At 38.7% G+C, this 27,491-nt stretch overlaps 1 protein-coding gene across 6 annotated transcripts in view; it reads right to left on the bottom strand.

Moving 5' to 3' along the window:
• Positions 1–15,778: 15,778 nt before the first annotated feature.
• LOC131068117 (receptor-like serine/threonine-protein kinase NCRK) overlaps positions 15,779–27,491 on the bottom strand; it is a 51,115-nt gene continuing 39,402 nt past the window's right edge. For all 6 annotated transcript variants that reach the window (XM_058003299.2, XM_058003301.2, XM_058003302.2 and 3 more), the window contains 4 exons: positions 26,052–26,351; positions 25,610–25,846; positions 23,409–23,639; positions 15,779–16,758 (listed from right to left, as the gene is read on the bottom strand). In XM_058003299.2, coding sequence (XP_057859282.2) covers positions 16,336–16,758; positions 23,409–23,639; positions 25,610–25,846; positions 26,052–26,351 — 1,191 coding nt within the window. In that variant the 3' untranslated portion in view covers positions 15,779–16,335. The remainder of the gene's footprint in view (positions 16,759–23,408; positions 23,640–25,609; positions 25,847–26,051; positions 26,352–27,491) is intronic.

The raw sequence follows: 27,491 nt of genomic DNA, 5'->3' as shown, positions 1-27,491 counted from the left end.
TAATGTGCAGGAGTGGCGTTCCCTGATTCAGCAAGCAGTGACAGACATTTCCACGATGGCACAGATCCCTAGTTCCTCACAGATTGCTTATAGGCCTCAGGGGAACGCGGGTCGACATGAGGACTTGTTTTCCCCATTCCGAGTACAGGTGGACATATGGAGGGAGAGAGAGAAAGTTCTATCAGAGAACCTTCAGCGGGCACAGCGAGATCTAGCAGCAGCTTAGGCCGAGGCTACCTCCTATTGCGCGATCCTTATGGATAGGGATCGTAGGAGTTCCTCTCGAAGTCACTCACGGTCTATATCGCGCTACACACCTATGGGTCCACCTGCACGGCCGGATCAGGAGGGAGCATCTAGTCGTCACTCTCCAACCACCAGCCCTAGGGATAGGAGATGATCTTATGATGTAGGATAGGTCACATTTTGGATGTATAGTGACCTATATTTGTATACAATCCACACACACACACACACACACACACACACACACACACACACACACACACACACACATATATATATATATATACATGCTTCTCTTTGTCTCAAATGTGTTATCTTTAATGCTTAAAACAATGTATATTTTGCTTTGATTAAATCTAATACATTTGGTAGATGTACATGTATGTTCAGAATTTAATTTCCATGTGATTGATTTCTCAATGCTCCATGATTAAATTGATACATGTGTGACTTAATTAAAATATTTAATCAAGTACTACATTGATAATAGGGAAAAAATATGCCTTAAGTCTAAGAATCATATAACTAATGTGATTTAATTTTGAACTTAAACACAACATGATACGATTCCACTTAACACATAAAGACATTGTGCAATATGCTAGCATAATGGAAATGTAAATCTTTTACAATTTACATAAATGAATTCAAGACAAACTATAAAGTAAAGAAACACGCTTGTCAAGAACGAAGCAATATAGATTAAACACCATATCATTTAACTCTATTTTGCTCTAATTAGGATATACTAACATATTACCCAATGTTGAAGAACTGAAAAAAAGATAGATGAAATGAAAGATAAGGAATGAAGAATTAAGCATAATATCTACGCAAGTGCATAGCATTTATAGGTTCTTTAAGAGGCGTACCGTCTACATCCGCTATTTTGTAAGCACCTGATCCATAATCTTCAATCACGATATATGGTCCAAGCCAATTAGGACTAAATTTTCCCTTTTCTGCAGGTAAGGCATTCACATTGCGTTGATTCTCATAAAGGACTAAGTCACCTATCGAGAAGGAACGTTGAATAACCTTATCATTATAGCTTCGTTGTAGAGTTTTGTGATACGCTTGAATATGCTCAAGAGCGTTTATACGTTGTTCATCAAGCATCTCAAGCTGTTGAAGTCGTTGTTCTCTATAAGAGTCATCATCTACTATACCTTTGAGAGAAACCCTAAGTGATGGAATCTCTAATTCTAAAGGCATAATAGTGTCAGCACCATAAACAAGATTATAAGGGGTAGTTCCTGTAGCAATTCGTACACTCGTTCGGTAGGCCCAAAGAGCATAGACTAGCTTATTACTCCAATCCTTACCATGCTTATTCACGGTTTTGCGAAGAATTTGCTCAATTATCTTATTGGATGATTCGGCTTGACCATTTGATTGAGGATAGTATGGTGTAGAAAATCGATGTTTGATATGATACTTCTCGAGGAATTTCTTCACTTCCTTGTTCTTAAATGATGTCCCATTATCTGAGATTATAGTGGAAGGTATCCCGAATCGAGAAATGATGTTTTCTAGAAGAAATTGACAAATCACTTTAGCAGTAGTAGAGCGAAGGGGAATAGCTTCTACCCACTTCATAAAATAATGTGTTGCGGTTATAATGAAGGTGTGTCCTTGAGATGAAGGAGGAGAGATTTTACCAGTGAGATCCAAACCCCATGCGGAGAAAGGCCAAGAAGCTACTTGAGAACGAAGTTCTTGGGCAGAAGCATGAATCAGATTATTGTGTTGTTGACATTGATGACATTTCTTAACAAATAAAAAAGAATCCTTCTGCATAGTTTGCTAATAGTATCCCATACGAAGCAATCTTTGAACCAAGGATTTGCCTCCAAAATGCCCCCCATAGGCACCTGAATGTGCCTCTTCAAGAGCAACGGGGATTTCCGATTTGTTAAGACAGCGAAGGAGAAGACCGTTATAACCCCTTCGGTAAAGGACATTAGAAAGAATGATATATCTAGCAGACAGCTTGTGGATTCTAGCCCTAGTGTTCCTATTGGCAGAATCAGGAAAGGTACCATCGGTCAGATATCTTACGATATGCGAGTACCATTCATCTGAGTCTATAAAGTCACAACATGTTACCAAGCTAGAATCGTCTACAATAGCTGGAGAAATAAGGTTGTGAATAACAAATTTAAGATCAACCACAGGGTCCTCTAAAGATACAAGAGAAGCCACACATGCCATTGCGTCCGCATGTCGATTATCTTTTTGAGGAATAGGTTCCATGGTATAAGAATCGAATTTTTGTAATAAAGAGATAGCAAGATCTTTATATTGTGATAATTTGTCTTGTTTTGCTTGATACAGTCCTGTTACTTGTCTTATAATCAATTGAGAATCTCCATAAATATGTATGTGCTTTATATTCAGAGCTAAGGCTGCTTTTATTCCCGCTATAAGAGCCTCATACTCAGCAATGTTATTGGTACACAGGAAATTTAGACGATAGGATAAGGGAATGGATTTCCTTGTAGGAGAAATCAGAACAACGCCTGCCCCCGATCCCATACGACACTTAGAACCATCAAAGTATAACTCCCAAGTTTCATCTTTCTCTGTAGAAAGAATGAAGTCATCAGGGAAAGACTCAGAATTAGGGAAGGAGAAAGGTGAAGGGGCCTCAACTAAGTGATCGGTCAATGCTTGCCCTTTAATTGCTCTTTGTGAAACAAATTTAAGGTCAAATTCAGTTAACATCATAACCCATTTAGCTAGGCGTCCTGATAAATCAGTTTTAGAGAAAAGATGCTTCAAAGGATCAAACTTTACCATGACGTGGACTTCTGAATTTAAAAGATAATGTCTCAATTTCTGAGTCGCAAACACCAAGGCCAAGCATTGTCTTTCTATCGCAAAGTATCGGGTCTCATAATCGAGTAAGGTATGACTTATGTAATAAACCGGACATTCCTTACCATCTTTATCATGTTGTGCCAACAATGCTGCGAGAGCATGAGAGGAAGCAGCTGTATACAGAAGGAAGGGTTTAGAAGGTTCAGCAGGTTGAAGAATAGGAGGACTAGCCAAATACACTTTTAAATCTTCAAATGCTTGCTAACAATCTTCGTTCCATTGAAAAGTAATATCCTTTTTGAGAAGTTGAGTAAAAGGAAAGGTACGATCTGCAAGTTGAGATACGAACCTACGAATAGCTTGAATCTTTCCTTGTAAGCTTTTAAGTTGAGACACATTTCTAGGAGGTGGCATGTTGACAATAGCATCTATTTTCTTAGTGTCCACCTCACCCCACGATGCGAAACTATGAATCCTAATAGTTTTCCACTATCCACACCAAAAACACATTTTCGGGGATTCAAGCGCATGTGATATTTACGAACTCTTTCAAAGATTTGACGAAGGATTTTAATATGATCTATGCGAAGAATGGATTTGGCTAAAATATCATCAACATAATCCTCTAAAATCTTATGCATATAATCATGAAAGATAAGGGTCATCGCTCGTTGATAAGTTGCACCGGCATTTTTAAGTCCAAAAGGCATCATTATCCAACAAAACGTACCCCAAGGAGTGGTGAAAGCAGTTTTGAATTGATCTTGAGGGTTAATGAAAATTTGATTGTATCCTGAAAAACCATCCGTGAAGGATAACAAGGCATGTCCTGCTGTAGAATCAACTATCATGTCAATGTTTGGAAGAGGGAAATCATCTTTTAAAGAAGCCTTATTTAAATCTCGAAAATCGGTACACATTCTTATTTTATTATCTGTTTTAGCCACAGCGACAATATTTGAAATCCACGGGGAATAATCAATAGGGCGGATAAATCCAGCCTCCAATAACTTTTCAATCTCAGCGTTAACAAGCAGAGCCACCTTAGGATTCATTTTTCGAATCTTTTGTTTCACGGGCTTAGCATCAGGAACTAAGACAATATTATGAGTAACAATCTTAGGATCTATACCAGGCATGTCAGAGTATGTCCAAGCAAAGATCTCGGGGAATTCATGCAATAAATCTTCATATTATTTTTGTTCCTCTTCATCCAAACATTTTCCAATTTTAATAACTTTTTCTTCATTGCAAGGATCCATCTTAACATTAGTGGTGTCATGAGAAGATTACTTTGTTGAGGAGTATCCTTTAACTGAGGGAATTCTTTCACAATCTCATCATTATCAATCTCTTTTCCAAAATAGGCTTCAGTGTTCAAACAATAAGGGAGTCCCCTATTGTGATGATAACGAGGAAGAGTATCATATGCTCCTAAAAACTCAGCTAAAGCATCATCGGTAGGAAAAACATCCAAAGCACAGGCACACGAAGGATCCCCATCAATATACTTGGGGTGTTGCATTGATAGAGATGTAGAAATAGCATTAACACTAATACATGGTCTCTTAGAAGCTTTAGTGTGTTTGCAGGGGTTATAGCCAAGTCCAAAGGCATAATGGGGAAGATTATTCTCTAGAGGAACCTTTATCCCTTGTTCGTGAGCGCCACAACCATTTCCATGATACCCATGCTTAGCAAAAATGTGAAAACCACGACCATAATGATCAGCCATTTCAGAAAGAGAAGGTGGTTTTTCATAAGACGAAGAATCAAACTCTTCAGAATTAGAGGTGTTAGGAGAGGAAGTTTGAGAAGCGGCCACGAAATTATTGCTCATAGGTTCAGGTAAGATTGACTGACTTTTAGCTTCTTCCTTCTTTTCAACTTTAAGCTCTCTAGAAGGAACCTTATATTCACCTACAAAGGTGGGATTAAAATCAAGAGATCCCCAATCGTCTTCTGCGAGAACCTTCTCAGGATCAAAATCCTTCTTATGTGTAGATTCAAGTCGAGAAGAATCTTCTTCAGGAGCTCCAGACTCATCCAAAGAATTTTGATCATCAGAGAGAGAGGATTCATCAATAGGTATCTTGTTTAAAGAGTCATCACTAGACGAGGACGACTTAGAAGAACCCCCTTTGGAAGTAGATGTTTGTAAACAAGCTTGGAAGTTAGTATCACCTATCAAGGTATATGTCTTATTGTTATAGATAAATTTAACTTGTCTATGTAATGTAGAGGGGACAGCTTGCATACTGTGAATCCAAGGTCTCCCTAATAACAATTTGTACGTTAAATTTCCCGACATAACATGGATAGGAGTAGGCAAAGTAATAGGTCCCACTAAGAGGGGTAAGGTGATAATACCTAATGAAGTCTTAGCCACATTGTCAAAGCCTCGAATGGGACGAGAGTCAGGCTCAATGAGGGATGTATCCACATTCATTTTATGCAATAGATTAATGCTACACACATTAAGGCCAGAGCCATTATCTACTAGTGTTCGTCTTATAGCAGTGTCTTTCATAATAACCACAATCATCAAGGGATCATATTGATGTTGAATTTCACTAGTAGGCAACTTATCTTGGGTAAACACAATTTTAGCTTTAGGATTCATCACAGAGTTAACCAAAGATGCTATATTACTAGATGTATTTGATGGAGGAACATTCAAATCTTTCAAGGCATCTTGTAACATTCCATGATGAGCGGAAGAAGTTTGGATCAAATCCCAGAGGGATATCTTAGCAGGGGTAGTTTTGAGTTGTTCTATGAGATCATATTCCTTACCCATTACTTGCGAAATACGGGGAGCTTGCAGAAGAATTGGTTGAGGATTAGGAAGAGAAACTGGAATAACAGGAGGAGGACTAGGCTGCCTATTATTTCTGGTGTGATAAGTATGGGCAACCGCATGATAACTCTCTCTAGTTAATTGCTTGGCATAACTATAAGGACTTATAGGTTTTCTTCCTTGCACAGTGATGATTGGTTTATTCGGAGTAAAAAAGGAATCATGATCATACCCTCCTTGGACAGTAAGGAGAGGTGATTTAGGAACTTGAAAGGTGGGAGAAGGATAAGCACCTTGGACTTCAAAGAGAGGCTTATTATGCCCATTCAGGTTTATCATGTTAACCAATTTAGAAGTCTTGTTCTTGTTTAAAGATTTCGATAAAGCCACAAAGTCATCAAGAGCATCATCCAACAAAGTATGATCATAGCTATCAAAAGGTTTATCTTTTGATTCAAAAGGAGATATCTCTTCATAGAGGGGATTATTGAAAACAACCATGTTACTAGATTCAGTGGAAGAGTTGATAGGAATGTACCCTTGAGAGGAACCATTCAACTTATCTTTCTCATCACAACGAAATGGCATAGTAACAAGGTTTATGAGTTTTTGGTAAAATGAAGGTTTGGCATCTTTAGGGTTCAAAAACTCATCTAAAGCTTCATCTAATTCATCTTGGCTATACTCATAATAATCATCATAAACATGAACATCTTGCAAATAAAAGTCTGACATTTTGAAATAAAGGTTGCATAAAATTTAGACACACAATACAAAGAAACACACTTTTTTTTAATGAAAATGAAATGAAAACACACTAAATCTAGATCTAGATCTAACAAATGCAATGCAAGAGGAAGCAATGATAGATTCATGTCGGGTTCACCAAAATGTGTAGGGGAAAAAGCGAGACTAGGTTAACATGCCCTAATCCTACTTTTTGACACACATTACGGAATACGAAAGAGCCTAGAGGTATCACACAATTGGCTACTTCTTTTTGTGAAAGAGAGAGCCACGGGCTACCTATTAGGATTTCTATTCCTTTGTTGTAATTGAAACATAAAATGATGCAAGTTCAAGTCCTAATCCCAAAATGCATGTATGAACTAATAACAAGATTGCAGAATTGAGATTAAACAATGCACAACTATAAACACAAGGACAAAACAAGAATGCAGATGCATACTCGGAGTCAAAATCTGATTGAAAATGTTTGGGACGAGGGCGCGGGCGCCACTGTCTTGGTTCTGTCTCGGAAACTGCACCTGAAACTGTTGTTTTGCACTCTGGAAAACTGTCGGAAATGCTGTCTGTCAGGAGGACCAGGGCGCCCAGCGCCTCTATCCCAAGGGCCAGGGCGCCCAGCGCCCCTGTCCTGGCAGGACCAGGGCGCCCCACGCCCCTGTCCTGGTCTTTTGCTCTGCAATTTGGTGGGAAGGTCGGTCTTAGTCTGCTTCTCCCGGATCTGCAACCTGCGGCGTCGTCCGAGTCCCGAAACCTCCACTTATATCTGAAAAGGGTATGGTGGGCAGCTATATAGGGTTTTGCCTTAGTCAAACCCCCGCTTCGGTGATTTCCACCTCCACAAATAGCCAAGTTGTATTGTAAAATGTATTGTGTGTGCAGACGTTGTGTGTGTGCAAGGTCCTAAAATGCAAATAAGCAAACTAGAGCAACCTAGAAAGTAAACCCTAATTGCTTGTAAATGATAATGTAAATGCTCTAAATCAAGATGCAAAGTGATCTAAAGCATGAATAAATGATATATTGAAGCTTATGCAAAGACATGAAAACAACATGAAATCATACCCAATCCCAAGGGAGGGGTACAAGCCAATCTTCAGTCGGTAATCTCCTATTGCTCTTCAATGTCTTCCAAGCCCTAAATGGATGAATGAAATTGATAAATGCTTGATAGAGGGATGTTGAATGTTGTTGAAGTCTTCAAAGATCTGCTCTTTCGCTGCATATGAGGTTCCTGAAAACAAAATTCGGATCCTTTCAAATGAAGAAAGAGAGCTCTTATGTATGAAACCCTAGGTCGTAATTTCATCTTTTGGCTGACCTAGAGATTGAATCTCCCGCCAATTTTTTGGGGTTAAGCTTTATTTTATGATTGGATTGTGCTCCTAAAATTTCGGGAAAAATGTCCGGGACCATGTGCACTCCGGGAGCTATGGTCCCGACAACTTTTCACCAAATTTTCAGGGCCGTCGGATATGATGATTTTAGAGAGAATCCCGAAGTTACAGGTGATTTCGAGATGTTTTGACCCCCGAAACCAAGCCCCCAAGTTCAAAATAGGACTTAATTAGGGTTTTTGATTGAATGATGTATTGGAGGAATAAAATGAAAAGGGCACACTTTAACGAAAAGGCCCAACTTTATGATGTGGAGGACGATGAAATAGGACCTTAGACCTAATTAATTTGATTAATTAAGTGCTAAAGGAGAAATGCAATGCAAAATGTAAAATGCACCAAGGCGGGTGCTAAACTAGGTGTGAAATTGTACCACCCTAGCAAGTGCGTACAATTTACGACGCTACAGTCGCTTTCGCTGATTCGCGGACTGTGTGGCCACCATTTCCTTTTGCCTTGCGAAACATCCTAGTCTAATATGTCAGGCCCACCATCCTTTCGCTACTTTGCGAAAGATAAACTCCACGCTATTTCACCCACCAAAATAACGCAGACCATCGGATCCTTTTCAAGATGCACCTTCTTTACTTTCCACGTCATCCTACATCGGGGAAGCCTACGTCGATAAGACCAAAACAACCCGAAAAGCGACTAACACGCTATGTTAGTCGAATTCGTTGTTTCGCGGTCCAAAAGGAAATGGCAGCCACGTAGTCTGCGAATGAGCGAAAGTGACTAACACGCTATGTTAGTCGAATTTGTTGTTTCGTGAGGCAAAAGGAAATGGTGGCCACACAGTCTGTGAATCAGCGAAAGCGACTAACACGCCATGTTAGTCGAATTCGTTGTTTCATGGGGCAAAAGGAAATGGTGGCCACACAGCCCGCAAATCAGCGAAAGCCCTTTATTGTCATCGGGATAACATACACTATCGGCAATGAGGAAAAAATGTCATCCCGATACCCGATGGGGCTATCGGTGGAGCTCTTGCCGATAACCAATGGAGTCATGTCTTCATAGCGATGACATCAGGTTATCAGGAGGTCCTAATTTATGTTACCCCGATACCCGATACCCCGATACGCATGTTAGTCCCTCCGTATTGCCTAATCTGTCGGACCCACCATCCTTTCGCTGCTTTGCGAAAGATAAACTCCACGCTATTTCGCCCACCGAAATAACGCAGACCGTCGGATCCTTTTCAAGATGCACCTTCTTTACTTTCCACGTCATCCTACATCGGGGAAGCCTACGTTGATAAGACCAAAACAACCCGAAAGCGACTAACACACTATGTTAGTCGAATTCGTTATTTCGCGGTCCAAAAGGAAATGGCGGCCACGTAGTCTGCGAATGAGCGAAAGTGACTAACACGCTATGTTAGTCGAATTTGTTGTTTCGTGAGGCAAAAGGAAATGGTGGCCACACGGTCTGCGAATCAGCGAAAGCGACTAACACGCCATGTTAGTCGAATTCGTTGTTTCACAGGGCAAAAGGAAATGGTGGCCACGCAGCCCGCAAATCAGCGAAAGCCCTTTATTGTCATCGGGATAACATACAATATTGGCAATGAGGAAAAAATGTCATCCCGATACCCGATGGGGCTATCGGTGGAGCTCTTGCCAATAACCAATGGAGTCATGTCTTCATAGCGGTGACATCGGGTTATCAGGAGGTCCCAATTTATGTTACCCCGATACACGTGTTAGTCCCTCCGTACTGCCTAATCTGTCGGGCCCACCATCCTTTCGCTACTTCGCGAAAGATAAACTCCACACTATTTCGCCCACCGAAATAACGTAGACCATCAGATCCTTTTCAAGATGCACCTTCATTACTTTCCACGTCATCCTACATCGGGGAAGCCTATGTCGATAAGACCGAAACAACCTGAAAGCGACTAACACGCTATGTTAGTCGAATTCATTGTTTCACGGTCCAAAAGGAAATGGCGGCCACGTACTCTGCGAATGAGCGAAAGTGACTAACACGCTATGTTAGTCAAATTTGCTGTTTCATAAGGCAAAAGGAAATGGTGGCCACACAGTCTGCGAATCAGCGAAAGCGACTAACATGCTATGTTACTCGAATTTGTTGTTTCGCGAGGCAAAAGGAAATGGCAGCCACGCAGCCTACGAATCAGCGAAAGCCCTTTATTGTCATCGGGATAACATACACTATCGGCAATGAAGAAAAAATGTCATCCCGATACCCAATGGGGCTATCGGTGGATCTCTTGCCGATAACCGATGGAGTCATGTCTTCATAGCGGTGACATCGGGTTATCGAGAGGTCCCAATTTATGTTACCCCGATACCCGATGCACTAAATGGAGAAGGGGACTCTATCAGAGAGACTCTCTCCGATAAAGTGATACCAAGCAAGAAGGGGAGTCAGACTCATCGGGATAACATACATTGTCGGGGAGATGCGTTTTGAGTTATCCCGATGCCCGATGAGGAAGATGAGCTCGACACAAATGAAGTGACTACATTGGGAAAGCCTACGTCGATAAGACCAAAACAACCCGAAAGCGACTAACACGCCATGTTAGTCGAATTCGCTATTTCGCGAGGAAAAATAAATGGCGGCCACACAACTCGCGAATCAGCGAAAGCGACTAACACGCCATGTTAGTCGAATTCATAGGTTTCGCAGGGCAAAAGAAAATGGGGGCCACACAGCCCATGAATCAGTGAAAACTACTAACACTCTATGTTAGTCGAATTCGTTGTTTCGCGGGGCAAAAGGAAATGACGACCACTCAGTCCACGAATCAGCGAAAGCGACTAACACGCTATGTTAGTCGAATCTTCCATCAACGCGATATGTGCCTAAACAATGTTCCATGAATCTTCTCTCTTTCATTCTTTCTCTCTTAACTCTCTCTCCCTCTCTCTACCTCTATCTCTCTATCTCACTAGAGAGAGAGAGAGAGAGAGAGAGGAAATAGTGGAAGAGAGAGACCTAAGAGAGAGGGAGAGAGGGGAGAGAGAGATTGATGGGGAGGGAGGGAGAGAGGGAAAGAATGGAGAGAATGGAAAGAATGGGAGAGACACCTACGAGAGAGGGAGAGAGATAGAGAAAGGGAAAGGGAGGGATAGGGAGAGATGGAGAGAGAGAGAGAGGGAGATAATGAGAGAAAGAGAGAGACACCTAAGGGAGGGGGAGTGAGAGAGATAGAGATAGAGGGTGAGAGAGAGAAGGGAGTTGGGAGGGAGAGAGGTAAAAAGAGTTAAAGGGAAAGAGATAGAGACCATATGGTATTCTAAGGGGTCATATGGTGTTCTATAACACCTTAGGACACTAGATGACCCCTTAGGGCACCATATGATCCCTTAAGACACCATACGACCCATAACGACACCATATGGTGTCTTAAGGGGTCATAGGACACCATATGACCCCTCAAGACACCATATGGTGTCCTTAAGGGTTATATGGTATTTTATGACCCCTTAGGAAACTATTTGGTATTGTTATAGGTCCTATGGTGTGCTAGGGGATCATATAGTGTCCTATGACCCTTTAGGACACCCTACGACCCCTTAGATGTCGTTAGGGGTCATATTATGTCCTAAGGGTCATATGGTCTCATTATGTGTCTTATGTTGTCCTATGACCCCTTAGGAAGCCATATGGTGTCGTTAGGGATCGTATGGTGTCCTAAGGGGTCATATGGTCCCCTACGACCCCTTACAACACCATTTGGCCCCTTAGGACTCCATACGGTGTCGTTATGCGTCGTATGGTGTCCTAAGAGGTCATATATTGTTCTATGACCCCTTAGGACACCATTTGGTGTCATTATGGGTCGTATGGTGTGCTAAGGGGTCATATGGTGTCCTATGACCCCTTAGGACTCCATATGACATATTATGTGTTGTTACGGGCCATATGGTATCCTAAGGAGTCATATAGTGTCCTATGACCCCTTAGGACACATGCATGGATCCCTAGGATACCATATGACCCTAGAGAGGGAGAGAGGGGGAGGAGAGGGAGGAGAGGGAGGGAATGGGAGAGAGATACACCTAAGAGAGGAGGAGAGTGAGATAGAGAGATAGAGACTGAGAGGGAGAGACAAGAGATAAATGAGAGAAAGAGAGATGGAAAGAGAGATGGAGATACACCTTCCCTCCCTCTATCTCTATCTCTCTCACTCCCCCTCCCTTAGGTGTCTCTCTCTTTCTCTCATTATCTCCTTCTCTCTCTCTCTCTCCATCTCTCCCTACCCCTCCATTTCCCTTTCTCTCTCTCTCCCTCTCTCTTAGGTGTCTCTCTCCCATTCTTTCCATTCTCTCCATTCTTTCCCTCTCTCCCTCCCTCCCCATCCATCTCTCTCTTCCCTCCCTCCCTCCCTCCCTTTCCTCTCACACACTCTCACTCTCACTCCTCTCTCCCTCTCTCTTAGGTTCTCTCTCCCATTATTTCCTCTCTCTCTCTCTCTCTCTCTCTCTCTCTCTCTCTCTCTCTCTCTCTCTCTCTACCAGGTCTCTCTCCCCCCCTCTCTTTTAGGCATCTCTCTTTCCTATTATGTTCATTTTTCCCTCTCTCCCTCCCCCATCCTCTCTTAGGTTTGTCTCTCTCCCATTCCCTCTCTCTCCTCCCCCTCTCTCCGTCTCTTAGGTCTGTCTCTCTCCCATTACTTTTTTGAGGGAAAAGTGGACTTTTGCTTACTTAAAAATGATTATGTTATTATGGACAATGATTTTTTAGTTTATTTAATGATGTTATTAAAGATAAATGTTTAGGCACTCAATTTGAAGATCTCAAACTAAATATTTCTTGTTGATTGTGATGATAAATTTATTTTATTGTATTTCTATAAGTTGTAATTTCTCCTCTGATGATAAATTAGAGATTTGACCTTCACATAAAAATCTTACTAATATGAATATTGATAAGGAAAAGTGTTTTTCTATGAATGAAGAAGCTTCTTACCTTGGTAAATTTGTAGAGCATGGGTTAGAAATACTAGTTATTCATGGTGCAAATGATGTTGAGATTGTTCTTTAAATTCATTAATTAAATGTGTTGACCCTAATAATGTTGATTGTGAAAAGGTTTTGAACTCAAGGCAAAATCATTCTAGAACTTATCCACAAGGGCGGTTCTATTGTGGATATTTTTTTATGAAGGAATTAAATTGGATAAAAACTTTAAAATCCTTACCTCTTCTTCAGAGACCTTCCATATAGACTTACACCATGCTTGGATTGAAGGATTGAATTTTAATCTTGAGTCTAAAATGAAAAATAAACTCAACATTTGTAGTGGTAATATATTACAACTTTGTATCCATGAGTTTGATAAAAATGCATGTGATAGTGGATCTATTAATTTTATATGAATCATGACCTAGTTACAATGATGTGGATGAGTTGCAATATAAGATGAAGATACATATCAATGTGATGCAACTCATATTGAGGGGGTGCCTTTATATTAGCATTTTTGTTTTGGTGCACCTATGTATCATGATAGACATGATTTAGACACAATAGGACCCCTAACATTCAAATGATTTTCAAAGATATCTTTCAAAAGTTACACTAATCATTTTAAAATTTCTCAAAGATTTGTCTATTTACATTTAATAACGTTTAGAGAATTTTTTACTTAATAAATTCCGAAAATTTCCAATAGTAACAAATCCCTTTGGAAATATTATTTCTCTCTAAATCAACAAAAGAGAAAAATAATAAAAATATACTCATTCTTTGATATATTATATTAATAAATAAAAAAATGTAAAATACTAATATATCAAATTTAAGTTTACAATGGTGAAAAGTCAATAATTCGAATTTGTCTTCATATATCGTAGTTAAGAAAATGCAAATAAATTTATATCTTTAAAAATTTAAACTTGATTATACTTCTTATAAGGTAATTGATATGTGAATAGTAAGCTAAATTTTTCCTATAAACATTGCCATCCACAAAAATGATACAACTTATGATAAATACATTTTGCATTGACCTTAAAATTTATATGAAAATATAACATGTTCAACAGATGCCACAATCTCAAAAGTTCTGCAATCTATTTATTTTTTTGACAATATATTTTTATACAGTTCTACATAATTACATTCGTGTCAACTTGGATCACAATAAATATATTACTATAAATCCAACGATTTAAATGCTGCCATTAAAAGCTATACTAAACTATAAATACTTATCATATTCAAATACATTACAAATACTTACGGACATGTCTATTTGGCTCCAAAATGGCATACCACGCGACTAACACACGATGTTAGTCCCACCTTTTTAACCATAGATTTTTTATTGGATGACTGAGATTGCATAACACATCGCTGTTAGTCTAACAAATTCGCCCATTTGGAGCCAGAATAGACACAACCCAATACTTACACCTGTAAGCCTAAAAGCCACGCCGAATCCTTAGAGTATAAAGACAGTAATAGGAAGGTTACAGCAGTTTAGTCTGGGGTTAGTTTAGTTCTAGATTCAATTTTAAATTTCTTCCTCCAGATCGAAAGATTATAGACCCTTATCCTAAGAAAACCCTAGATTTCTCTGGATTCAAATTAAAAAAACAGGTTACAGCAGCAAGAGCATGCCATACAGATCCTCGATCCACCTTGTACACTTACGTACCTGTGGCTCAAAAGGAATTTTAAAAGCTTGCATTTGGGTTGGTTGTGGTATGAGGCAATTTTACAGCATCTATCGTCCGTCAAGAGACATGGAAGTGGAAGATTTTGTGCTGCGGCTACAAGTATGTGGAGGAGAATTCCACATACTGCTGGGTGCACTTGTCTCCAAATAAAACGGACCATCAAAACCTGGTAGTGGAGCTTCTTCTTCAAGTAATTTGTAGAACTTGTCTCATGCCAAGCCTACCTTCTAGGTGATGATACGAACAGATCAGACCCAGTTTTAGCGGATTTGACTCAATGATGCTCCTGGCATAGGGCACCACACTCACAGAGGCAATGGACAAGGAATTCAAAGGTTCAATACCTGCGAAGATGCAATTTAACCACATGAATAGGTACAACTGAATTTGATTCAAAAGCTTCGAGGGGAAGAGTTTACCAGATTATACACCAGCACCAAGAAAACTAGCACAACTTTGAGGGGAAGAGTTTACTAGATTATCCACTAGCACCAAGAAAACTAGCACTTGCCTTTGCTACATATATCCCAAAAAAAATTAAGAATCATAAAAATCTAAACATCTCACCATCACATAAGAAAAATCATATAATGAAAGCTGTAAAAAAAAAATCAAACCTTTGGATGAAAACAGTCTACTTCCACACCCATGGGCCCTCAAATCCCACTGCATTTTTCATTCCTTTCATGCTTTCTTCGTTGGCTTTCGTTCATGGCTGCACCTCACATGGAAAATGAAAAAGCATCTAGTTTTAGGTATTTTAAAAATTTTGAATTGTTTGAGTGGGAATAGAATTTCAAAAAATTCCCTCCCATGTAGTCATTTCAAATTTAGCCGTGCGCGTGACTGACCGTGAGAACCGCTGGAAAATGTTAGCTGCATGCAAATGTTTTCTGTCAACCGCAAAATGGCAATATGCCTCCACGTCAGCCCGATGGTGGATCCCAGAACGTGTTTGATGACATCATGGAGGGCATGCGATTTTGGAACCGCATCATGGCATGGCATGCCTTTTTGGAGCCAGAATAGCTACAGCCCGTGATTTGTCTATAGGCTAAATTAAAATTTGAAAATACATGCTGAACATTATAAAAAAACAAATTAATATACCCAAAACTTCCATGTATTGAATGACTACCTAGAAAGTATTTCCGTATGCATCTTACAATAAATGGCAGCAATGAGCTGAGAGCTCTTCTACTTCATATAGAGACAGCTTGAATTATATGCCTGCTCTATATAATGATGGATATTCATACTTTACTAATATTCATGCGGCATATTCCCTTCCCATAGTCCAGCGAAAGATTAAAATAGATTACAATATGAAAATAACAAACATCTCTTCCTCTTCCAAATATTTAGCATACTTCACTGCCTGTTTCACAGATACAGTTCTATTGCCTCTGCATGGCATAATATACAGTGTAGACCATGAAGATTAAGGAGATCTAAATACAAAGGCAGGTATTTTCACAAGTAGTTATTTTAGAAGGGAATGCTAGATTGCCAGAACTGATGTAATTTGATGCACATATATAAACAAAATAACAGCATCTTCTCACTGAGGGAAGAATAATTTTCTTCGTATCCATTCTGTGGGAATGCAATATGTCCTTGCAACTAAAAGTCTAAAACGTAAGAAATTTCCCCCATGGAAATCTCTAATGTCTTTCTCTTTCCAAATCTGCTGAATTCACATTAGGGTGCCAGAATGATTCCATACGTGGCTCTGTAAGGTCGAGTAATTCTTCCTCAGATGATCTGCGAACTGGATTATCTGCTGTCAATGAAGTGAGGCTTTTCAAGTAGTCTGCAGCTGACACAGGAGATGAATCCTTTACAATACCCTGCTTTAAGTCTTCTTGCAAGGACAGAATTTCCTCAAGGCCCAAAAGTAAGGTGTTCCCTGCTGCCCATTTTTGCGATAAAATTTTCTCAAGCTCAGGATCAAAGGAAGAGCCAGTCATTGCAGACGGTGTATTCATGTTTTCTGATGGAACTGAGCTCTCATCCAAGTCAAGGTCTTCTTCCCGACTAAAGTTATAGTCGCTGCAATCAGGATACCATGGCAGGGCTAAGGGAATCTGCAATTACAGGTATTCCCACTCATAAGTAAACTAGAAATCAGGAACAATCATTTAAGAAATAAGTTCTGATTGACAAAATAAATATGTTGGACACGTTGAAATAAAATGCAGAAATATAATTTAATACACAATAATTCAAATTTGGATAAACATGTTTAAATGTTTTAGCCATAGAGGATAAGTTCTTGCAAGACTCATTTTATATCATTGTATCACACAGCAGAGAGTACACCACAGGAAGTTGTAGAAGTATCTAGATCATTTAATGTTTCAATGTTAACAAGATAATATGCTTGCTTCAAAATACAAACGCAATTATGGATAACAATAAAACATAATCCATCTAGAATAATCATTTGGACATTAGGAGCAAAACAAGGCAACATGATGCAAGGGCCCAGATATGAACGAAGTGCAACCAGATGTATCTTTATTTCCTAATAAGAACCCGTTGATGTGTTTTTTCATGCACATGCGAACACAGAATAAAATACCAAGGTATTTTATCCTCTCTTGAACAAAGTTTCCTCGAATGCTGAAGATTTCGCCTAAGGATCATTCAAGAAAACTCCAAGGTTCTTATATGTAGGGTCTCTATGTGTGGATGAGCTCTTGTGGTATGATGTGATTATGCTAGAATCACAAGGGGACTTACATTTGAGTACCTAAGCGTTTAATTTGCTAGAACTTGAATCATATCTGCTAGCTGGAAGATAAAGAAATGGCAAAAGATACAGGGTTTGGAGAATTTAATCTAAGACCTAAAATGCAAGAAGATGGATGAACGACTAGGTGGAGTCCTACTGGGTTGGGTCTCACCATCAAGTTGAACAATCTGACACCAACTCAGTGCGATCTTCTAAGGAAATTTTAAGATGTTCAAATCATCACTGTCAAACACTGATCACCATTCAAGTTAATGCATGAACAATAGATGCGTAACGACTCGAGATTAAGCTCATTCGATTCCAGTTGACCACACAAGGCGCACTTACAATCAGCAAGAGGCTAGTGGTTTGGACTAAGCGGATTCCACGCGAGTGTATTCAATAACTTCCTTCATTCAATCTAATTATTTACCATCTAAGAATGAAGATTCAACAAGAGAACATGCATATTGCAAAGAAACAACACACTTCACCATAACTTCAATGACTCGAGATTAAGCTCATTCGATACCAGTTGACCACACAGGGTGCACTTACAATCAGCAAGAGGCTAGTGGTTTGGACTAGGCGGATTCCACGCAAGTGTATTCAATAACTTCCTTCATTCAATCTAATTATTTACCATCTAAGAATGAAGATTCAACAAGAGAACATGCATATTGCAAAGAAACAACACACTTCACCATAACTTCAATGAAAAATGGAGTTCATTTACAATCAAGGCAACAATTCCTTGCCTTCTCTTCCTAATCTACTCTATTCTATTCTATTCACTATTCTAGCTACTAACTCTAGCTATTAACCTCTATTAACCAACTATTAACCTTTACAAATGAAGAGCCAGAGCTTTATATAGGGAGCTCTTTACAATTCAATGGTTCTGATTGATTTACAATCAATGGCTAGGATTACAAGATAGAAACCCTAATTAGGGTTTGTTACAACAAACTCCTTTAGCCAATGAGAAAATTACATTTCATGAGTGTGGACCAATAGGAAACCAGGGTAGGTGCCTCGAAGTTTGTGAGCTCACTAGTGAGTCGGGTACATTGAATCTGGACATGCTGATGTGGACCTATCTGACTGGAGGAACAGAGACTGGGATGCCACCTTGTTTGGTACTTGCTCTGTGATGACCTTGGTCGATCCTCCTTTGTCTTTGGTATACTTAATGAATGGTGTACCTTTCCTTGACTCCCTTGTGCTTGATGAATCCTTCTTTTTTATCAAGTCTTTCCTTCTTCTCTAGTAGCTCATATTGCTTTGAAGTGTTTATAAGATCTTTCTTCTCTGTCATCCTGTGGTTTCTTCATGTGGTAGAATGAGGTCTTGAGGATAGCTTGCAACTCCTCGAACACTTTAAGTCTTCCAATGCTTAAGAAGCACCTTGAGGCTTCCTCCATGCATTTGAGACATCCTTAATGATGATGGAACTTGTATAGGTCTTCCTTGTCTTGGCCTAATCCTCCTCCATCTAGATTTTATTAATCTGCAAAACAAACAAAGGATGATTAAGTATACATGATATATTTGTTCTAAAATGATATTTCTTACCTTAAATCATCAACAAGAAGGTATTAGAATGAAATTCGCTCAAGATCCTTTCCAGGGACAGGCCCTATAAGGGATTTCGCTCTGGACCCTTTGGAAGGGTCAAGAGCGATTTTTGTCATTTTGCAATCTTGAACTTAATCTTTCAAACCTCCTCCCATCATGATCACACAATTAGCCTCTTGCCTAGCTCAAACAAGGAGAAAAATAGGGAGTTCAAAGGATTTCGCTCTGGACCCTTTGGAAGGGTCAAGAGCGAAATTCATGATTAAGACTCAATTCCATCACTTCCTTCCTCCAAATTGCTTTTCAAGGCAAGTATATATTAATCTTCTCTCCACCAATGCCTTAGGAAACCAAATCTAGATCTCAAATATGAGCAAATTAGAGGTTTTTAAGAATTTCGCTCTAGACCCTTTGGAAGGGTCGGGAGCGAAATTCATTCTTTGCTTGTTTTTCCCTCACTAAGCTCCATTCTTCATCCTTTAATCATTAAAAACAAGTCTTTGGCCTTCAAAATTGCTTGGGAATGAGTTAACTTGTAGGTTGGAGCAAGGTATAGTGCTTCATAAAGAAATTCGCTCTGGACCCTCTGGAAGGGTCAGGAGCGAAATTCTTCCTTTAGGTTGAATTCATTGTTCTTCTTACTTCGTTTTACCTTGATTCTCACCTTTTGATCTCTTTCTCATGAAGGCAAAACTTATTTGACCCCCAGAAGGCCTGAAAGGAGGATTTCGCTCTAGGCCTTGGCCAAGGACAAGACCTATAAGAAATTTCGCTCTGGACCCTTTGGAAGGGTCAGGAGCGAAATTCACACTTTAGCTCAAAATCTTCACATTTTGTGATCACAACTCAGTCAAATGGATGCCTAGGGATACCTTTAAGTTCAATCAACCCCCATCAATGTTAGGCTTGACACAAAATTGGGAGAAAAAGGAGGTTTTGAGAATTTCGCTCTAGACCCTTTAGAAGGGTCAGGAGCAAAATTCAAGTTTCAAGCTCAAATTGACTTCATCTCCACCCTTTCCTTATCAAAACAAGTGCTTTGCTCTTAAAAATGCATGGGAGAAGGATTAGTTCATAGGTTTGGGCAAGGTAGAATGCCTTATGGAGAAATTTGCTTTAGACCAAAGTTGCCGGAAACTCCTTTGTCCCTCCCTGGGAACGCGTTTCCCCGTATCCGTTCCCATTTCTGAAACGGATACATATCCAATACAGCCTAGATACATGTCGAATATTGTACCGACGCATGCCCAAAAATACTTGATTTCCAACCATGCTAAATACTAATGTGATTTGATTTTTAAACAAAATTGACGTAAATCTTCCTAAATTTAATTTTAGAAAACTTCATTAACGCATTTTTAAAAAATAGGGTATTAACAAAACCTACACCAAATAAGAAAGACAAATGAAATGTTTTTCTAGTTCAGTGACCCATTTTTTGAGTTATCTTCCAATGCAACTCTTCTATTTTTGCATATTGTAAAATGTTAAATCTACTTATCATTATTTATGTAGCAATTATGTGTCTATATTGCTTTTGAAGTAATGAAAATCTCCTCGAATAACTTAGAAAATTGTGTTAAATATATGTGTATGTGTTTTTTATGAATGACGTGTCCAGCCGTATCCATATTAGGGGTCTTAAAAAATCGCTGTATCCGTATCTGATACCGTATCCGTATTCAATACCGTATCCGTGTCCATGCAACTATGCTTTGGACCCTTTGGAAGGGTCAAGAGAGAAATTTCTCTTCTAGGCTCAATTCATCTTCTCTTCCACTTGGCTTTGTCTTAGACTCAACCCTTGATCCATTTCCTTCCATAGTCTTGCAAATTTACCCAACCATCCAATGACTTAGGTGAAATCTTAGGTCCTCGGTGAAATTTCGCTCTAGACCCTTTGGAAGGATCAGGAGCGAAATTTGTGAATTTGCCTTAGATACCACTCAAACATCCAAACTTCTACCTCAATAACATTGCTCTTGCCTCTAGCAAACCACCTTAAGGAGTTCCTGGCTCAAAAAAATGGATTACAAGGATATTTTAACCATTTTGCCCAAGTACCCCTGGAAGGACAGGACCTATCCTAGAATTTCGCTCTAGACCCTTTGGAAGAGTCAAGAGAGAAATTCGTGTTTTGGGCTAAATTTTCTCATTTTCCCCTCAACTTTGCCCTTTGACTTGGTTGTTCGATCTTTCCTTCATCTTAATCAAGTCTATTCGCCTTCAAGGTGATATCAATTCAATGCTTTTGATGAAAAATTAGGTCTTTTCCCAAGATTTCGCTCTGAACCCTTTGGAAGGGTCAAGAGCGAAATTTGTCTTTTAGGCTCAATTCTTGACCTTTTCATCAAATCTCCAAGTCTAGGCTTGTCCAAGGTGTCTCCAAAGGATAAATGGGTCAGCTCCACTTCAATCAAGATGTAGTGGCAAGCTTTGAGGTCTGGACTGGGAGCAAAAAAGGCTTCAAAAGAAATTCATTCAAAATCATCATCACCTCCCTGACTAAATGCCCTAGGTCTCAAAAGGCAAGACTGCTAGCAAGATACAAGGACTTCCTCAAACTCAGTCCAACCTAGAAACAAGAACAAAACCTGACCTAGAGAAGGCTTTCAAAGAGACCCTGACTTGGACCACCTACTGACCTACCTCAACTCAAGTAGAGCCTGCTATCTCAATGATCCCTTTGACAACTCTCCAATCCAAAGGCTAATAGTCAAGACCAGGCAAACAAACAAACTAAACTAACCCTAGAAAGCAAAAAGGTAGGGGTCCCCATTTGCAATGGGGCAATGTGTGAATACGTCACAATAGAACCTTACATGGGCAACCTCAATTCTTTTAAATTAAAATCAATATGATATTAGAATTATCAGATTTCCACAATCCATAATGATAAGTCTATTGTTGCTTCTGGATTTGATTGTGTGATTTTATTTGCATCAACATTTCGGATCACACTCTATGATCCATCATTAGGATGTTTAGAGAATGCTAGGATAAGAATGAATGTGAATTTTTGATTATGTGACTTTATTTGCATCAACGTTTCAGATCACACTCTGTGATTCACATTCATTCTTATCCTGGCATTCTCTACCACATTTTGATGATGGATCACAGAGTGTGATCCGAAACGTTGATGCAAATAAAGTCACACAATCAAATCCCGAAGCAACAATAGATTTATCAATATGATATTTCTTAGTCTGGTTACAAGTTCTTGTCTATTTCAGATTTTCTTTTTGATAAAAGTTCCTCCAGAAATGTAATGGACTTCACAAAATACTTACATGAAAAATGCCAAAATAAGATGATTTTATGAGGTATAAATCGCATTCAACTGTGAAAATATCTCTGGTTTTCTTGTCTTCTAGGAAGAAATGCAGAGCAGATTCAACGTCTGCATGAGAAACAGGTTGTTGCAAGAAATTTGAAAAATTAAATAGAAAATCAAAGCAATAAATTTGCAAAGACTTGAGTGTACGTTTGTTTTCATCCAGAGTATTTAACGGTTAACCACATACTTTCTGGGCAAAGGCACAAACAGCTGGTTCCAAAATCAACAATTTTAGAAATCTATCATCAAACATGAATGTATCTAATCGCTATGCACCATTCAGGAGACGGACACATTTTGCTTTAACTCATAGGAAACCATCCCATATAATTACATAATGGTAAAGCACAAAGAGAAAGTAGATTATCCAATTGAATTAGTATTCTGAGTTCTCAAAATATGGTAGTGTTCATGAAACCTAACATTTGAGGATAAACAATGAGAGGAACCATTTCTGGGAAGGCAAGAGTGTCTCACATGAAGCCTCTAACAGTCTAACTACAGTTTACAAATAGGTCCCTTGCTACGGTACTGATTTGTTGGGTTTTCAGCCCAGATCCAAGTCCAGTTCATACACAGTCCAGGTACAGGTCCTAGTCCCTTATGGGTGTGGACAAGGTGCTGCAAAGTCCACCTGGGTTAATCCAGGTATGCCTATAGAACATATCCAGGCAAAATTAGGTGTGTTTTGCAGCACCCAACTTGAAACTGGACACGTTTTTCAATTTTTTTACTTCCTTATTTTTAATCTTTTTTAAACCTTATGGATTGACCTAAAAAAGCAACTAAAAACACATAGTAGAGGCAATGTATGTCATGAAGAAATTAAAACAAATCGTTAGAATTCCACAAGCTATGCTGCTTTCTCATTGTTTACTTTGAACATTTTGTATCCAACAAAAGTGCATATTCTTACATATAGAGATTTAAGATTTACTGTAGAGGCAATGAGAAATTAGGTGCAAAACATCATTGATACATTAAATGTACTATCTATAAATGCTCCAAGACGTCTTCCCATTTCCAATAGCTCACAGTATAAGAAGTTAGAACTCAATCTAGAAAATGTCAATGATTATTACCTGTGCACCGTTCTTTGGCAATGACACACTCTTCCTTGCATTTTCTGGAATTAATGTAGCAAGAACATGCACAGCTGCAGTCATTGTGGGTCTTGCCTCTGAATCCATTTGCAAACATGCCCTTGCTAACTGAGCCATTTTGAGCATGCCTTCCACTGGAAATACATTCTTTAAGGTTGGATCTACAATTTCACTGAGCACTTTATTCTCATCTTCTAAAAGAGGACTAGCCTGCACCATGATTGACAATTGTCGATTCATAATCATTTAAGTAACTAAAGTTGATGATCCATTATCATGGTAAAAGCCTTGCTAAAATGTGCAATAACACACCAAACATCAAAAACTACATTGCATATTCAAGCATAAAGAAGAGATCAAACCAACGAAATTTCTAAAATTTGACACTACATATTGAGACCACTCTCTTGTGCACTTAAGTATGCATTTATTTCTAGACTGAAGTTACTATAGTTTTATTTTAAGAAACAGAAAAATGGAATTTCAAGGTATTTTCTATAGTAATTTATATAAAATGTATGCACATGGACAATCTGAGAACAAGGCATAACAAGTTATGATATATATCAAAATCACAAATTACACCCACCATTATTAGGAGAGCATTAATGATAGGACAATATCTAATAGTAATACAATGCAGCCATTACTGTGTTGCTACATACAATTCCTCAATCCACACACCAAGGGTACAGGTTAGGATGTACCTTTCAAGCCATGTTATACCTAGATAGCCCTTATTTACATGGCACATTTTCAATCATGTTCTAGGAATATGCATAGGAAAAATGTGATCATAGGGATCCTTAGGCGCTTGATGGTACTCTAATAAACAAGAAAATAGAGATTACTATTATTCTCCTGAAGAAACTTGAATAAATTTTAAATTGCTACTAAGAAATGACAATCCCCAGCCTCTATGGCCGAAGTCTGATGGCCAAGCCTGCACATTGGCTCAAGAGGGGCCAAGGTTCAAACCTGACAGAATGTAAGGTGAGTTAAATGAATAGCTCATGTGGAGAGGCCAAGGAATCATGCTGCCGAACCTGTAAACCATGCACCACATGGGTGTGCATTGCGACCTTGACAAGCAAATGAAAAAGTTAATTTTCACTACATGTGTATCCTCGTCTCTGTGTTTGGTTGCATCTTTTGCTAATTCATATGGACTTCTGAGCTTCCAGAATTTGTGTGGGTTTCCAATAATTTTATGCAAAGGTTCTGTTTCCATTATTTTATGGTTTGCCAATTACAAGGTAACCTATAGAACAATTTAAGCAAATCTGACTGAAACAGACGCTATGCCCTTTAGAGAGGGATTCAACATACTCAAAATCAACATTAATTGAGGTGTCTTCTAGCTTACATCTTGTAAGTTGCTCCATCCAGATCTCATACTTCTAAGTTCTAAGTTGATCTTTTTCTGTAGTAATATACAAATTCATCGTCAATGTCTTGTTACTACCTTCTCTAGACCACTATGTCCTCTATCAGGCAGACATTACAGATTTCCTTCAATCATTTTAAAGCTGCATAAATCAATTCTCCTTTATCATCTTCAGCTACATTGGCAATTATGAAAATATATAAATAAAAGTTTTCTTTCTTGGTTATCATTATGTATCAGTATGGATATATGTTGCTTGCATAATTTTACTTCTTGTACAACTACAGCCGTGCATGGTAGTCTGGGAAAGAATAGAGATAGTTTGCAACAGAATGAGGAAGTTGACAGAGAGATGCAAGATAATGGAGTTTCTAGCAAACAGAAAATGCAATAAACAAAGACTGATTTTATCAAAATTATGAAGAGATTAAAAGTTAAGACATAGTTTAGTTTGATGTAAATTTAAAGGTTGACTTCTCACAGGCACATGCACAGGTGAACACATAATGCAACTTACAGCAACAAAAATTCAGTGGCAAGCTTGAATATATAATTGATAGAGATGCATTGACTTGCAGCTAAGTAGCATTGGACACAAGTTCTGAAAGTATTTGTGATTGCTCTTGATATTTTCTAGAAATACATGTAAAAAACGAGCAATGACAAATTAAATTAAAGATTCTAATAGAGAAGCAAAGACTTGGAACAGTAAGAGACGGAGACACCAGAAAATGTAAAATATATTGTTAAAGTTTTATCAGTAACAATATAATCATCATCGGAGCTATCTTACCCAAATAACAAGACTTTGTTGTCCCTTTGGCAAAGACATGTTTAACGGATGCCTGCCACTTATCAGCTCCAAAAGGACTACCCCAAAGCTGAAAACGTCAGACTTCAAAGATGCTCTTCCCATCATTGCATATTCAGGGGCAAAATATCCAAATGTACCTAGCATTCTCGCTGGTGAACTTGATGGACCATTATGATCATTATGTGTGACTGTCTTTGCCATACCAAAATCAGCAAGCTGCATAAAATCAATCCATCATCTTAATTGCCAACTTGTCATACCATTTCTCCATGTCCATCCGAAAACATAAAAGCTACCATGGGCAGGCCAAACAGGGCTGCAGCATGTAATCAATCAATTTATTTTTACTGCATTTTTTAACTACACAACAATAACTGCAGTGTTCTTCTTAAGGATTGTAATCAAAATGGTTGTCTCTCACCTTGGCCCTCCATTTGTCATCAAGGAGAATATTGCTAGACTTAAAGTCACGATGTAAAACACGGGGCACAGCTGCTTCATGAAGATATTCCAGGCCTCTTGCTGCTCCAAGTGCAATGCGGACTCTGTTTATCCAATTGAGAGGTTCCTTACCCATAGTTCCATCCAAATGCTCCCGAAGATTACCATTAGGCATATATTCATATACCAACAGCCTACGAAGTTCTTTCCGGTGAAACTCTATGCAATACCCAATGAGTGGAACAAGATGAAAATGATGAAGCCTGGATAGAAGCTCAACCTGGTTTACATAGAAGAAAGAGAATAAGAGCACTGCAAACTTTCCTCGCTTCTACATTTCATACTCAACATTAATATCCATCAATTAATTAACAAACTCTTAACTATTTTCAAGTTCTCAAAAGGTTCACTGAGGGGAAATACTGTGGAAATTAAACTTAATTTGAGCTATAAATAAGACCAAATTTTATTCAAAGATAATGTGACTTAAAAATGAGGAACTCTATTTGGAATGTAATTTTTTTATCAGTTCTGGAGTAAATTCACACATGCAAATGCCTAGATTCCAAAATGGTGCAACCGAAGAAATTGCATATCGTGATTGAAATGATTTTGGCCTTACCATAGAAATAGTCATACAAGTGCATAAATGTTGGATCCATACAAGCATCTAGCCATTCAGCCAGATTATTTTGTCTGCAAATTTATTTGCTCACTTACTTCATCTATATAACCTCAGATTAGGAACACAATATGTGCATTTGCCTCTGGCCTTGGCTTAAGTAAACCAAAGAAAATAAGTTTCAATGTTGACATTTGCAAAAAGATAGGAAATGAATAACATGTAGGAGAGTATAAGGTCAAAGATGATTGATGAATTTGAATGGCTTCCTTATTAGTTTGAAATGTCCAAGCTTGCCGAGTTATGAAGACAAACATAAATTTTAGAGTGGCTGTAACAATGTGAACAGAAAATATTGTAGAGGAGGCATTTGTACAGCAGTCAGACAAGAATAAACTCAATAAAGAAAGTTATTAAAAGTTAGTCAATGTAAATATATACAAATAGAATAGGAAAACTGACCTGCACTGTGGAGTGCAGGGGGAAACACAATAATTAGCTAGTAACGTGTTGTATTACAGGTAAACATGTATGTAACAAATAATGATACAGCAAACCAAATACATATTAATGACAATGAGATAACAGAATAATGCTCTTTGATTCACCCTGAACAGAAAAGGTAAATATGAGCACAATGATCCAGAGACTCAAATGAGAATTCAAGTGATTAGAAACAAAAGATTAGAATCCTCATCAATTTTTCTAGCTGGAATGAACACTCTCTCCCCCTCCTCTTAAAGAGGTAATATCCAAGTTCGTAAACAAGAACAACTACAAGAAGATTCAGTTACATTC

Source organism: Cryptomeria japonica, chromosome 11 (genome assembly GCF_030272615.1).
Source record: "Cryptomeria japonica chromosome 11, Sugi_1.0, whole genome shotgun sequence".
Lineage (NCBI taxonomy): Eukaryota > Viridiplantae > Streptophyta > Pinopsida > Cupressales > Cupressaceae > Cryptomeria > Cryptomeria japonica.
The sequence above is the reverse complement of the archived record's forward strand: the minus strand, read 5'-3'. Positions and strand labels throughout refer to the sequence as shown.